This window comes from Megascapheus bottae, chromosome 3 (genome assembly GCF_031878675.1).
Source record: "Megascapheus bottae isolate mThoBot1 chromosome 3, mThoBot2.hap1, whole genome shotgun sequence".
In the NCBI taxonomy this organism is placed as follows: domain Eukaryota; kingdom Metazoa; phylum Chordata; class Mammalia; order Rodentia; family Geomyidae; genus Megascapheus; species Megascapheus bottae.
The window spans coordinates 32,709,962-32,725,520 of NC_143511.1; the positions used below are offsets into that span (position 1 = coordinate 32,709,962).

The 15,559-nt window shown below is 51.5% G+C and overlaps 1 protein-coding gene across 1 annotated transcript in view; it reads left to right on the forward strand.

Moving 5' to 3' along the window:
* Nucleotides 1-15,559, forward strand: part of Radil (Rap associating with DIL domain) — a 46,375-nt gene that overhangs the window by 18,524 nt on the left and 12,292 nt on the right. The window contains 3 exon segments of the mRNA XM_090329828.1: nucleotides 8,934-9,181; nucleotides 9,353-9,982; nucleotides 11,156-11,193. Of these exon segments, the coding sequence (XP_090185954.1) occupies nucleotides 8,934-9,181; nucleotides 9,353-9,982; nucleotides 11,156-11,193 (916 nt within the window).

Here is a 15,559-nt window from a genome sequence, read left to right on the forward strand (position 1 = left end):
CACATGAAGGAGGAGGAATCAGGTGATGGGTGCCTGGTATCTGCATTCTGAGTAGCTGCCATTGACTGTCTCACACCGCCAGCCACAGACCTAGTCTTGTCCTTTTAGTTTATTAACTGCTTCCTGTAACTGTACCTGTTTTTACCAAGCTGGAAACTTGGGATTTTTAACTCTAGTTTTTCTTACCTGAATATCTGACTTATTTTTTTTTCATGTGATGTACGTTGTGTCTCATGACTAGAGTTTGTTTGTTATATAATATCTGTACTCCTTGTATTTTCAAGCACTATTTTGAAAACAGATAATGTATTTCTCCATTACAAACATAATAAAAATAAATGGCAAACAAACAAAGTGAAACTAAAATCCTGGCCAGTAATGTTTAGATCTGATGCGATGAATTCAGATGCTTTCGTGGCATTCTGCAAGAGGGAAGGGGCATTGATGAATATCTGTCATACTGGGCCTAAGATACATGGAATAAAGTTAGAAGAAACATAAGAACTTATGGTTTCATGTCGGTATTGACTTCTAAAGGGAGTTAAAACTCCAAAAAAGAAAGGCAGCCTGCCGAGTGCTGGTGGCTCATGACTTAATCCTAGCTTCTCAGGAGGCTGAGATCTGAGGATTGCGGTTCAAAACCAGCCCAGGCACAAAAGTCCTACCTCGAGACTCTTATCTTCGATTAACCACCAGAAGGTAGCACTGAGGCTCAAGGGATAGGGCGGTTGCCTTGAGTTAAAAAGCTAAGGGACAGTGCCCAGGCCCAGAGTTCAAGTCCCACTACTGACTAAAAAAAAAAAAAAAAGGCAGCCTGGGTCATGAAGGATGACAGTACTGAGATCCAGCAGTCTCAGTAAGAATAAGACCCCATCTCGATGAAAAGAAAAAGGAAGTAGAAAAAGGTAAAGGGAGAAGAGTCTGAGTAGTATCAGTGAAGCCCTGCCACCACTCTAACTTGAACACACAGAGTGACTCCTCATTAGCCATGCAGAAGTGGGTAGTAATGGGGTTTTGAGCTCAGGGCACTTGCACTTGCTAGGCAAATGTTCTACCATCTGAGCACTTCTCCAGTTCCTCTTGCTTGATCTTGTTGAGATGGTTTCACTTTTCTTACTCTAGGCCTGCTTGTACTGAGATCCTCCTGCTCTGTGCCTCATGAGTAAATTAGGATTACAGATGTGAGCCACTGCACATGGGTGCATGCTCTTTTAGTTTCAAGAGATCAGTTTAAAGTGTAATGTGGGGCCTGAAGTTTGGTCTAGTAGTAGAGTGCTTCCCTAGAAGGCACGAAGATCTGGATTTGATTCCTCGGTACCACATACATGGAAAAAAAGCCAAAAGTGGGTGCTGCGGCTCAAGTGATAGAGCACTAGCCTTGAGAAAGCCCAAGAACAATGCTCATGCCCTGAGTTCAAGCTCCAGGACTGGAAAAAATAATGTGAAAATGGAAAAGATGATATGTTAATGGAATGAAGCAGGTATGGTGGTGGTTTTATTCAGAACAAAGCAAAAGAGTTAGTTGAGGGCCAGGAGTTTGGCCTAGTGGTAGAGTGCTTGTCTAGCATGCACAAAGCCCTGGGATCGATTCCTTGGTACCATATATACCGAAAAAGCTGGAAGTAGTGCTGTGGCTCAAGTGGGAGAGCATTAGCCTTGATCTGAAGAGCTCAGGGACAGTGACTAGGCCCAGAGTTAAAGCCTATTGGTGGGGGGGGGGGAGTTTTTTGAGACAAGGCTACTGGTGTTGATGAGAAAAAAAAAAGGCACCAGAAAAATGGGGCTTGCATTGGTAAACTTCACTGCACCTCATTGTCTTTGATTTTTAAAAAAATAAGGTGAAGAGTGACAGGTATTTTCAAATGTGTGCTTATCACAGAAAATTTAAAGGCAGCTGTTTATAACTTGGAATTGAATAGAACAAAAGAAGGGAACCATTTTTAGCACAGTCTAGTGCAGTGGCTGGTGAACTTTTTCTGTAAAGAGCCAGTTACTGGGCCAGGAGCATAGCCTAGTGGTAGAGTGCTCGCCTAACATGCATGAAGCCCTGGATTCGATTCCTTGGTACTATATACTCAGAAAAAGCTAGAAGTGGTGCTGTGGCTCAAGTGGCAGAGTGCTAACCTTGGGCAAAAAGTGTCCAAGGACATTGTCCAGGCCCTAAGCTCAAGCCTCAGGACTGGCAAAAAAAAAAAAAAAAAGCTAGTTACTAAACACTTAGTATTGTATTGTAGAGCCACACAGTCTCCATCATAACTACTGGACTACTTTGTAGAATGGAAGCAGGCAGATGACATGTTGGCAGATGGTCAGGGCTTATTGTCTGGCCAAATTTTTTGCCTTCAGTAATCTTGTGGACATTTATTGTAGAACTCTTCGCCCAACAATTGCAAAATATTTCGTAAGCATTGGGCCAGATCAGGCATGGTGGCACATACTTAGAGTCTCAGCTGGTCAGAAGGCAGAAACTAGGAGGATCTGAGTTTGAGGCCAGCCTTGGATTAATCAATAAGCAACGTGTGACTCATGCCTATAATCCTAGGCACTGGTAGGAAGATGGAGGTTTGAGCCTGACCTTGGGCAAAAATACTAGACCTTACTTGAAAAATACAAAAACAAATAAGTCTACTCGCATGAGTCAAGTGTTAGAGACTGTGCCTAGTAAATAGGAGTTCAAACCCCAGAACCACCAGAAAAGTATAGAATGAGCATCATAAAAATTAACCGTGGTAGACCAGAAAGCAATACTCAATATATTTCAGGGTCTGATTTACAGAGCATATTCTGTCTATAGCATTGTAAATTGTGAAACAAAAAGTTGGGTGTGGTGCCCCAGACATGTAATTGTAGTACTTGAGGGGCTGAGGTAGCAGAATCCAGAATTTGAGCCAGCTGGGCTACAGAGTGAGACATTGTTTCAATGACAAGTATACAGTTCATGTCATGGCTCATTCCTGTCATGTTAGAAAGCTGAGATCTGTGGATTGCTGTTTTAAAGCCAGCCAGGGCAAAACAAGTCTGTGAGACTAGACGAGCACAAAAGTTTACAGACAAACTGGGTGCGGTGGCTCATGCCTATAATCCTATCTACTCAGGAGGCTAAGATCTGAGGATCAAGGTTCAAAGCCAGCCTGGGAACCAAAGGACCTGAGACTCTTATCTCTAATTAACCTCTAGAAAATGGGAAGCCTCTAGAAAATGGGAAGCGAGACTCAAGGGTAGGATGGTAGCCTTGAGCTGAAGAGCTCAGGGACAGTCCCCAGGCCGAGTTCAAGCCCAAAGACCCACAAAAAGAAAAAAAAGAAAAGAAAAAAAAAGTTCAGAGACAGCACCCAGGGCCTGAATTCAAGTCCTAGGACTAGCACAAAAAAAAAGAAAAAGAAAAAAGAGTGTGTGTGTGTGTGTGTGTGTGTGTGTGTGTTTAAATTAATGAACAAAACAGTAACAGATAGCATAAGAATTCCTAAGAGGACTGGGAGTTTGGCCTAATGGTAGAATGTTTGCCTAGCATGCATGAAGACCCAGGTTCAATTTCGGCCCTAACACTCAGGGACAGCGCCCAGGCTGAGTTCAAGCCCCATGACTTACAAAAAAATAAATAACAAAGCATTACCGTGTGTGTGTGTGTGTGTGTGTGTATGTGTGTGTGTGTGTGTGTAACTGGGTGACACTACACCCAGCTTTAAATGGTTGAGATGGGGTCTCAGTAGCATTTTGTCCTGGCTAATCTGGACCATGATCCTGTTATTTCTGTCTTTCCTGTAGTTTTGATATCATGTTCAACTTTATTGGTTAAGGTGCAGCCTCACTATTTGCCTGAACTGGATTTGAAGCGCAATCCTCCTGATTTCTGCTTCCCAAGTGTCCAAGATTACAGGCATAGGCTACCTCACTCACCCAAAAATGGCGTGTTAAACCTGCTTACCAGTCAGGAGTTTCCTTTGGCAAAGGAATAGCATGTAAGACTGCTCCCTTGTCACTTTCCAGCTAGTAAGTGGAGAGATGGTGAGGTTGTTTTTTTTTTTGCCAGTCCTGGGCTTGAGCTCAGGGCCTGAGCACTGTCCTTGGACTTTCTCAAGGCCAGAGCTCTACCACTGGAGCCTCAGCACCATTTTCTGACTTTTTTCTATGTATGTGGTACTGAGGAATCGAACCCAGGTCGTCGTGCATGCTAGGCAAGCACTTTAACCACTAGGCCAAACTCCTGGCCCCAGGTGAGGTTGTTTTTAAGCCTACCAGGGCCCCCATGATACTTGCACTTCAACCCCACTGTAGTTCTTGTCCTCTGTCTTCAGTGCTGCTGTAGGTGCAGATTGTTTAGGGGAAGGACAAGTTTGTAGTTTCTATCCAGCTGCCTGGGACTGCTGTGCTCAGGCCTGCCTCCAGGGGACACTGGAAAGAGGAAAGAGTCAACATTAAAGAACAATAACAGCCCCTCTTTCTCTCTCTCTGCCTGGAAGGCTGTTTCCAGGCATTTTATCTCTTCTGTTCCCTGCTATCTTAACTGGGTTTCTAGTTGCTCCTGGAAGAGGGCCTTATCCAGCTAGGACTTTAAGCAGAGAGAAACAGCTGCTGTTGTCACCAAAGTACCAGCTTCACAGCTGTCTCCCCCTTTGGAAAATTTGCCAGCTGAGGAAGTACGGGGAAGAGAGCAGTCACCGCAGAGCCAAGCTCGTCAGCAGCCTGACGCTTCTCATCTAGTCTTCCCTTCTCATCTAGGGCTTTCCTCACACTGAAACCAATCTGTGTGCATTGTTACATGTTCTGTGTGTGTGTGTGTGTGTGTGTGTGTGTGTGTGTGTGTGTGTGTGTGTGTGTGTGTGTGCTGGTACTGGGGCTTGAATTCAGGGACTCTCACTCCTCCTTGACTTTTTCACTTAAGGCTGAACCTCTACCACTTGAGTCACAACTACTTTCTGTCCTCTAGATTTTAACATTTATTCCCTCATGTTGTGAGAACCTTTTCTTTCTCTCTCTCTCTCTCTCTCTCTCTCTCTCTCTCTCTCTCTCTCTCTCTCTCTCTCTCTCTCTCTCTCTCCCTCCCTCCCTCCCTCCCTCCCTCCCTCTCTCTTTCTTTCTTTCTTTCTTTTTTGTGGTAGTGGTGCTGTGTTTATAGCTTGGGGCTGTGTATTTTCTAGATAGGTACTTTACCACCTCTTTTTGCTCTGGTTAATTGGTCTGTCTATGCAGCTCCAGCTCACAGTCCTCTTGTCTTTGCCTCCCGAGTGCTAAGATTACATAGAGTCAAAAGCTTATGTGTTGTATATTTATTTTTATTTGCAATACTGGTGCTTCACCTAAGGACTTTTTACTCTTGCTTGGCATTTTTGCTCATGGTGGCACAATACCTCTAGTCCATCTTTTTTCCTCGTTAGGTTGGAGATAAGAGTCTGATGGAATTTTTCTGCCCACACTGTCTTTGAAGTGTCATCTTCAGATCTCAGTTTCCTTGAGTAGCTAGAAATGAAGGTTTGAGATTTTGTTATGTTGCCCAAAGCTGCTGCTGCTACTTCTCCGCACCCCCCCCCCCCTTCTCTCTTTCTCTCAGCTTGGACTCTGGGCCTGGGCTCTGTCTCTAAGCTCTTCAGCTCAAGACTACCGCCCTACCTCTTGAGCCATAGCACCACTTCTGGTTTTCTAGTGGTTAATTCCAAAGAAGAGTTTCATGTTCTTTAGTGCTGAGCTGGCTTTGAACTGTGATCCTCAGATCTCAGCCTCCTGAAGAGCTAGGATTACAGGTGTGAGCCACCAGCTTCTCTCTCTTAATAGTACTTCCAGAAATAGGTCCATTTTATTCATCTCCTCATTATGTTTATGTGTCCTGTGCTTCTTTTCTGTTTTATTAATGTCTTATCTTCTACTCTGATTTTATTTACTTCTGAGTGTTTTTGTTGGTTTGTGTGGCTTTTTTGAGTACTTCTTTTTTTTTTTTTTTTTACCAGTCCTGGGCTTGAGCTCAGGGCCTGAGCACTGTCCTTGGACTTTCTCAAGGCTAGTGCTCTGCCACTTGAGCCTCAGCATCACTTCTGGCTTTTTTCTAGGTATGTGGTGCCGAGGAATAGAACCTGGGTCTTCATGCATGCTAGGCAAGCACTTTAACCACCAGGCCAAACTCCCGGCCCCTGTGTGGCTTTTTTGAACTTTTTGAAATTGTTTGAACTTTTTGAAATTCAGTTGACTCCTATTTTTCTTTTCTAACATATGCTTTTAAGGTCTATCTAAATCCCACAATATTGACAGTTAATAACTAGTTGTCACCCAATGTCAAATATGTCCTGGTTCACACCAGTAGGACTTTTCTTTGGCAATAACATATTTACAATAAGTATGCTTCTTATTGGTACCAGTTGTTCTTTTCTAAAAATTATTTCTAGCTTGATTTCTTTATTTTTAGGTAACATTGTTCCATCGAGTCTTTTGAAATCTGTAGAGACTTGAATGGGTTGGATATGACCCATCTTTGTAAATTCCCATGTGTGCCCAAGTGAGATATGCTTTTTTCAGTTTGGAGTGTGGGGGGTTGAAGTCCAGGAGGAGCTTGTTTCAGTGAATAATGCTTTAAATATGACTCCAGATGGCATTTGTCTGCCAGGGAGCAGGGCGGAGATGCAGGGGAAGCCACGGGGTGAATTTATGGAGGAACCAGTGACAGGCAGGAAGAGCGGGAGCTGTGCCCTGGCGGCGGCGGCTCTGGTGACTGGCCCCAGCCACTTCGGGGTGAATTTACCACCTGGACCACAATCTGTTCCCTTGGAGATTGATGTGTACTAGCCACCATCTTTAGTGGAGGGCCGGAGGGGAGCGTGGTGTCACCGTGTCAGTTTGCTTCAGGAGCAGGGAGTCCCATCTGGCAGGTGCTCAGGGATGCTAGGCTCAGTACTGCCAGAAAAGCTCTGAGGGTGTGGGGGGTGAGGGAAGGCCCCTGGGCCCCCCACAGCCTCCGTCACAGCCAGGAGACCTCCAACTTGGGCCTGTGGGTTTAGCAGTTCCATGTGACCTCCCCCCCAGAGCTGCTGTGGGTTTCACGTGGGGGCAGTGGTCTCAGAGCGCTGGCATGTATTTTATCTTCTTTAGGGTCCAGGGCTCCCAGTATGGATAGAGAGTCCCTGTGTAGAGTAGCCAGGTCCTGACCCCATGGACCTCCACACCTGTAGCTTCCTCTTGGGGTGGGGGTGGGGAGACCAGTCACAAAGTCACATGCAAGTGAGAGGCTGTTAAGGCTTCTGTGGTTGTTACTTTGGGCACATAATCATAGTTCTGGCACTGTACCACCCCCCCTGCCATGGGCCAGGGCCACAGAAGTGTGCCCTGCCTGCCATCCACTGGCCTGGGCCCAGCTGAGCTGTGGGCCCAACCTGTGTGTGCGCGCATGAGAAAGTGCAAAAGGGCGCCCCAGCAGGGGATGAGAGAGGTGCGTGAGTGTGCAAAAGTGCTGGACAGCAGGAGACCCGAGGAGAGAATCCCGTCTTGTGTGGCTGTGCTGCTGCCCCACAGCCCTCCTGTCCTCGGGCTCCTGTGCCAGGGCCCAGGCACAGTGCTGCCACTGAGAGCCAGGGCTTCTCCTTGGCTGTGGCCAGTACCCAGGAGGCGCCTTAGGTCCACCTTGCTGGCCACCAGGATCGGGCGGGTGAGAGCCCGTCCCAGAGAGGGTCATGTGGAGGGAGGGGGCCAGCCGGCTTCTGTGGAAGGCGCCCTTGGCCCTCGACGGGCTGGGACTCTGACAGTGGTAGGTCTCAGCACTGTCTCCCCAATCCTGCCTAGGATTTGGGGAGTACTGGGGGGCGGGAGCATTCTTTGGGACTACATTGTCTTCCTGGTGTAGGGAATGGTCCGGTCCCGGCGCTCCAGCCCCCCCTGCCGGGCACCTGCTGCCTGTCTCTGGGCAAGGCCCGGCTCTGCAGCAGAGGAACAGCCTTGCAGCCTGGCTCTGCGGCTGGAAAGCCTCCCTTCCTCCCCGCCTGGCCCCCACAGGCTGCAGGTGCACAGCAGCCATCGGGAAGGAAGGACAGAGCTGGGGCCAGCCCTGCATGAAGTACAGCCTGGCTGCTTGCTGTCCTCCCCTCCTCTGGCTATCGTCTGGACTGCAGGAGAAAAAGCCACCACACACTGGCTGCGCAGAGGGGACAGAGCAGAGGTGAGGGAGGCAGCGCTGCGGCGCCACCCACCCTGCCTGTCCCTGCTCCGGTCGCCATGGCGTAGAAAGCAGAGTGCTGCAGCTTGTGAGCACACGTTTTAAATGTTTTTCCTTTTGGGCTGTGTGTGTGTGTGTCTGTGTGTGTCTGTGTGTCTGTGTTGTGATCTGAATGTATATGCAATGTTCTTGTGTGGTTGTGAGTGCATGTATTTCTGTGTATAGTGTGGTGTGTGTGTGTGTGTGTGTGTGTGTGTGTGTGTGCATCTGTGCATGTGGTTGTGAGTGTATCTGCTGTGGCCTAAGAATGTCACTGTGTCCCTGCAGCTTCAGGAAGGGGACAGTGCACACTGTGGCTGCATGCCGCCTTGTAAAGTGGCTGATCACCTGGAGCTCAGGCCGCTGGCGCCCTCCCCGGGGAGTCTAGCTGCCATGCAGCTGGGAGGACAGCCCGGGGGTGGAGCTCTGGGAGACAGGTGGCCAGCACGGGCAAGCGTTTGGTGGAGGACACCGCAGGCTGGGTGTGTGGTAGGAGCTCGTGAAGGGCAGGTGCTGCCTCTGAGCTACAGGATATGGATAGCTGGGCCACCTGCTCTGTGGCCGCCCCAAGGACAGCCTTTCTGGGGTCACCTAGGCATGACCAGTGGGTGTCATCCCGCTCTCCTCCAGATCTGTTGTAACTCGGAGGGATCCTAGCTGAGGTGTGCCTGGTGGCGCTGTGGTGACCTGGTGGGATCTGAGTCCAGGGATGCCTGGTGGCTCTGAGGCCATGAGACCAGCTACACCCCGTGTACTGTCACAGGGATAAATGCTCAGGCCCGGAGGCTACAACGGATCCGTGCCAAGGGAACCCCAGCTCTGCTTGCAGAGGTTGTGCCCAGCTCCCCTCCACCTGGGCTGCGCCGCACAGTCAGCGAGACCAGCCTGAGCGCTGCCACCAGCCTAGAGGACACTGCCCCTGTCCCCACGGAGCCTGGGCCTGACATCATGCGCTACTCCCTGTACCAGTGCCCGCACCTGCTTCTCCTGCAGGGCTACAGCCAGCAGCATGTGAGTCACTCCCCGGGGCCCCTTATCCCACCCCCACCATTGGCTGGGGTAACCCCCGGAGGCTGGCAGCTCCTGCCTGGGGGCTCTGGGGTGAGTGGCCTTAGCCATGGAGACCCCCGGAACAGCAGGCGCCCTGCAGAGGCCCCCTCCCTGATGGCCTGTGTGTTTCAGGATAGCCTGGTGTACGTGCTCAGCCGGGAGCGGCACACGGTGGGTCAGCGCACACCCTCCAGCAAGCCCAGCATCAGCCTGTCAGCCCCCGACATCCTGCCCCTGCACTGCACCATCCGTCGCCACCAGCCTCCTGACGGAGGCCAGGCTGGGGCCCGGCTGGTACTGGAGCCCATAGCCGGCGCCCCCATCTCAGTCAACTTCTCAGAGGTGGGACGGGGCCCTGTGGTGCTGCGCCATGGCGACCTGCTGTCCCTTGGACTCTACTACCTGCTGCTGTTCAAGGATCCTGCGCAGGCCCAGCCGCTGCCTGCCGGGGCCCTGGCCCGCCTCGGGGCTGCACCCCAGAGCTGTAGGATGTGCGGGGCAGCACTCAGGGGGCGGGGGGCCTCCTCCTCTCAGGCTGTTTCTTCCCGGCGGCGGCAGCTGGTCCTGGAGTTTGAGCCTGACCTGGAGGACATGCTGCTACAGAGGATCATGACACTGATCGAGCCCGGGGGTGACGACCACAAGCTGACGCCTGCCTTCCTCCTCTGCCTGTGCATTCAGCACTCAGCCACTCACTTTGCACCAAGCACATTCGGACAGCTCCTGCTCAAGATAGCCAGGCAGATCCGAGACACTGTGTGGGTGCGTGCGTGGCGCTGGGGTCTGGTGGGGGCTGGACCCTGCTTGCCCTGGACGGAAGGCTTGTCATTTCTCTGATGTTCCCCTTTGCTGGGCCTAAGCCATCTTGAGCCTCAGCACTGCCCAGTTTCCAAGGCCGTGGTCCAGGCACCAGCAGAGCCAGCGGATTATGTAGAGAGAAGAGAGGGAGAGGCAGCCTGCAGGGCACAGTTTGTCTTCCGACACTGCCCTCCAGACTGAATGGTGGCCTGTGAGCTAGAGAAAAGTGGTGTGAAGTAGGGGACAGCATCGTGGTCTCTGCCCCCTAGACCTGGCTCCTGTGCTACTGTACACACAAGCATGCACACGTACATGCGCGCACAGTGCACACATGTGCATGCTCACATACACGCATGCATACGTGTGTACACAAGCATGCTCACATGCATGCATATGCACATGCACACGCCTAACTCCAGATTACATGGTGGGCTGGACTTGGAAGTGCTGGGACAGGCTGCCTGGTGATATGGGGGTAGTTCCCATGGCCTCAGGTTGTCTGCCAGCTTCTACTCCGTGAGGACAGCTCACAGGGACCCAGTGGGTGGCTCTCTCTTTATCTCTTCTTTTTTAAAATTTTAGCAGTACTGGGATTTGAATTTAGGGCCTCCTGCTCATTAGGTAAGTGCTCTAGTGTTTGAGCCACACTCCCAGCCAAGAAAGATTTCTTAAGAGTGACGGCACAAGCTGGGCATGGTAGTTCACGTCTGTAATCCGAGCCACTTAGGAGGCAGAGAACATCAGGTCAGCCCTGGGCAAAAAGTAAGACCCAAGCAAGCTGCGTGTGGCGGTGCACATTTGTGCCCAGCTCCCAAAGGGCTTGAGGCTGGAAAATCCTGAGTTCCAGGCTTTCTCAGACAAGCACTGGAGAGCCTACCCTCAAAAACAATGTCAATGCAAAGAGAGTGGTTGTTAACATGCTCTGGGGGAGTGGGCAGGAAGCATGCAGGAAGCGTGTGATCATGTTCAGTAACACGTGAAGGGAAGATGGCTAAGTATTCTTTCCAGCATAGCCTAGAATAAATAGCACTGGGTGTCTGTGGTCGTGTGCCATGTTTTTCATGGACTGGGGAGTGTGTGTTTGAATGTATCCTTGTGTTATCCTGTTTCCTCACTTGTTTTTCTTTATAATTGTAGGAGAAAACCAAAGAACTGGCAGAGAAACAGGCACAACTGTAAGTGGACTGGACACTGTACCTGCTTTATGGCATTCAGCTCCCAAAGGCCCCTGCTACTGCAGGGCTGAGTCCCCGGGGCTTTCAGGAACCAGTTGTCAGGTGTGGGTTTCACTCTCAGCCTCCCCCAAAGCAGTGTGCAGCCCCTGCTTTTCCTTCCCACCAGGGCATTATGAGAAGTTCACTAGTGCACCCTGCACCTGGGAGGCCTGGCTTCCTCAGCCTGCTCTCCGTCCCTGAGAATCTCTTCCCTTTAGGAAATGCAGGAGCCTTGGAGGGAGGCGGGCCCCACATTGCCTTCTCCAGCACCAGCTGCCAGGGGAAGCCCACTGGTACCAGGGCAACGCTGGTGGCACACAGCAGTTGCCCAGTGGACTTTGTGTGGATGGGCAGTGGAGGCCCTCCCCTGGGTGGCTGGTCTAAAACCATGCCAGAATGTGGTGACAGGCATGGCTCTCTTTTTTTTTTTTTTTTTTTTTTGCCAGTCCTGGGCTTGAGCTCAGGGCCTGAGCACTGTCCTTGGACTTTCTCAAGGCTAGAGCTCTACCACTTGAGCCTCAGCACCACTTCTGGCTTTTTCTATGTATGTGGTACCGAGGAATCGAACCCGGGTCTTCATGCATGCTCGGCAAGCACTTTAACCACTAGGCCAAACTCCCGGCCCAGGCATGGCTCTCTTAAGTCAGGCCGCTGTGCAGAGATATTTCCACTCCTGTCCACACCTCACATGTTGGAATCAGAGCTTGGGCTGGGTGTGTGGTGGTGCATGCCTGTAATCCAGTTATTCAAGAGGTGTGGGGGATTGCAGGACTGAAATCTAAGGCTGATCCCAGCAAAAGGATGAGACTTTACAAAGCAAGCTAAGGTCAAAGGCTGGAGACATGGCTTCTGTGGCTTCTGACATGGGACACCTGCCTAGCAAGAGCTTGGCCTGAGCTTAGACCCCAGTACTGCCCTCCTTCCAAAAAAGCAGAGCACACTGTGGCCATGTGTGCTTCAGGGCCCTGCAGACTTCCCAAGAGGGAGCGAAGACAGAGACAGAGCCTCTGGTGATGTTAGCGGGGCTGACCCAGGCCACTCCCGGACCAGGTAAAGAGCTGACTTCAAGATTCCTCTTTGGGGCAGGGGGTTTGGCCTGGTGGTAAAGTGCTTGCCTAGCATGCATGAAAATCTGGGTCCAATTCCTCAGTAGGTACCACATACACTAAAAGCTAGAAGTGGTACTGTGGTTCAAGTGGCAGAGTGTTAGCCTTGAGGAAAGCCCCAGGACTAGCCAAAAAAAAAAAAGATTCCTCTTGCACAAATACCTGCTCCAAGCTCATTTTCAGGACACACCTCACAGGAGCTAGGCCCTGGAGGTTGGGGAGACCCCCTTCCTTTGTCCAGGAGACTACACCCATCCCTAGCCCTTCATCTATGAGACTACACCCCTCCCCCTCTGCCTAGAAGACCTCGCAGAGGTCTTGGTGGCAGCAGCAGCAGTGGTGGTGGTGGTGGCACCACAGCCTGCAGGGGTGCAGAGGCAAGGAACTGGCATTTGGACAGGGGACCCCCCACCTGCCCACCTGCTCTGCTCCAGGGCTGAGGGGGCCATAGAGGTACAGGAGTACTCCAGCGCCCCCCCCCACCCCGCACATGGGGCCTGTCTGTTGGAGTAGCCTGGGGCCCTGGCATCTCTAGGCTGAGGTGAGGCTGGACATGACCCATCTTCCTGCTGACAGGAAGAGTCTGTCTTCCCTTAGCAGCTGCTGCTGGAGGGAAATTTCCAGAACTTTCCATGTTTCAGTATGAAAACATTGTCACCTCTGATGTGCACTTGTTGTTTTCCCCCCTCCCTTTTTCCTTTTAAAAATAACGAATCCCTTCCAAACTACAGGACAGTCCAGAACCCAGCAGTGACCATGAAGCCACCCCTGGGCTTAGCCATGCCTACATCTTACCCAGCTTGCTTCAGCTCTCTGTCATGTTTCTTTTTAACTGCCTGTGGTCTCAGCTTTGCTGGGGCCTGGTCTACACCACCATCTCTTCCTGTACCATCGGGAGGTTTGTTTCTGGACTACTTAGCACATACCTGCCTCTTCCTGACAGCTTCTGGGCTGTGGTGAAGCAAAGCACCATGGGAAGGTTATTAAGGAGCTGAGCTGCTCACTGCATGCAGCCAGGAAGCAGGCTGCAGTGAGCCTGTGCTCAGGCTTCCTTCTTCCCCTCCAGTGTTCAGCCCTGGGGCCCGCCATAGCACTCACCTGTGAGAGCCGCCATTCAGATTCCACTTTTGAGTGTCATGTGTTAACTTGTCCAGCTTATTGATTTCCAGCCTCACTCCTGTTGCTGCAAATTACCAAAGTTCTTTCTTCCTGTGGCCCAGATTGGCTTTGTGCCTCCTGAGTGGCTAGGATTATAGTTGTGAGCTACCAGTGACCAGCTTTGTTCATTCATTTTGTAGGTTGCTCCACAGACAAGTTTCTCCGGTCCCAGAAAAGACAGGAGACAGCCAAGCTGCCTTGGCCACCTCCCTCCCACCAGCCCTCCCAGGGACCTCAGAGCTGGCAGCCAGCTCTGTGCCTCCCATCTCTTCCTTCTCCCAGACACCTGTGCTCCGGTCTCTTATCGGTGGTGGCTTTACCAGGCTGCTTGGCCCTAAGGGGTCCCTTTGTCTGTCTGGGATCTCGTGTTGGGCTCATCCTGGCTGCTCTGCAGCTTCTGCAGCTTGGAGCTCCTGTGATCTCCTGTCTCCTCACTGTCCTCAGTAGGGTTTGTGAGGAGACAAGAGCCATCCTGTCCTGTGCACAACTTGGTGTGATCCCCCCCACTTCAGGTGGACTGGCAACTGTGATGGTGTCCTCTCCAGGCTGGTAGGATTGGCTTTACCTCTTGTGTGGGACGCTGAGGTCCTTGCTCACCTAGGTGCAGGCTGGACACCCAGGCAGCCATGGGCCAGCTGCCACTGTGCACCCCGTGAGTCATGTCTGCACGTTCTTCCCATGGGAAGCCCGCCGGACAGTGCCATCTGCTGCCCACCTTCCCCCTGCACGCAGGCTGGGGCTCCAGTGGCACTGCTGCCACTCTTGTTCCGGCCTGTGAGCAGTGCATTTCCCAAAGGGCCCGGGTAGGATGAGTGGTCTTCTGTGCCCTGCTCAAGGGCCCCCATGTCACATGTCCTGGTGGGGTGCAGATGGGGAAAACTTGATGCTGACTCCCTTGGGAACTCCAGCTGGCAGTGCCTGGTGTTTGTTTTTTGGTAGAGGCCTGTACATTGCTTGGAGTTCTGGGGGAAATTGAGAAAGGTAATGAGTGTTGAGAACAAAACAGAATTTGGCATTGAAGAACCAAATTAATTGGAGATCCAGGAGTATCTGAGCAAAAATTTAGCGAGACTTCCCTCTCCCCGCATCTCAAAAGTTATTGTATGGGGGGGGATACTTATAATCCCAATTACATGGAAGGTGAAATAGGATCGTGATCCAAGGCCAGCCTCTGGCAGAATTGTGGGACCCTGTAACTGGGTGCATGCATGTAACTCCAGTGCAGAGACCCCGTGAGGAGCAGACTTGGTGGGGTGCATGGGCTTGGCCCCCAGGAGAAGCACGCAGAGATGGTCTGCAGCTAGTTCCCACCCTGCCCAGGAGCAGGACAGAGGTCAGTGTTGTTTGGGGACAAAAATGAGATGATGTCAGAGGGACTCAGCGGAACCTCAGGTCCCAGGGGAGATTAACAAAACCCCGCCCCTCCTGACCCCCTGAAACCAGTTTCCTGAGGTCCCAGGACTTTTCCTGTGGGTGTGGCCTATTTCCCCCAGAATTCCCATTGCACCAGTGGTTGACACTGCCCAGGGCTGGTATGAGATGGCTGGGAGATGGGGTGACTGAGTGACAGGCAGCTGCCATTGGCATTACCCTCAACTTGACCACTGTCTCCAGAAAAGGCAGTGCCCCAGCTGGGAGGTGGCTGGCCTCCAGCGCTCCACCCTGGGCCAGGGAGGGTGTGAGCCTGCCCCAGGGCCTTGCTCAGTGCTAGCTAGTCCTGTTTTAATTCACCAGAGTAACAGCACCCCCCAGTGGACAGAGCATAAACTGTAGGTGTGTCTGTGCCGGGAACTTGCCTGGCTCTGCCTCTGCCTGCAGGAACCATGGTTGTCTGAGTCTCCTAAGAACTTCCTTTCATTGCTGCTTTTTCATTTCTTCCTGTGGGGCTGGGATGGAACCTGGGCATGTGCTGGGCAAGCTCGGCAGTGTTGAGCACCCCCTGCTTTCACATGGTATTTAGTGCACACTGCACCATTTCCAGCTTTTTCTATATATGTGGTACCGAGGAATCGAACTTGGGTCTTTGTGCATGCTAAGCTAGCACTCTTATCACTAGGCCAAAC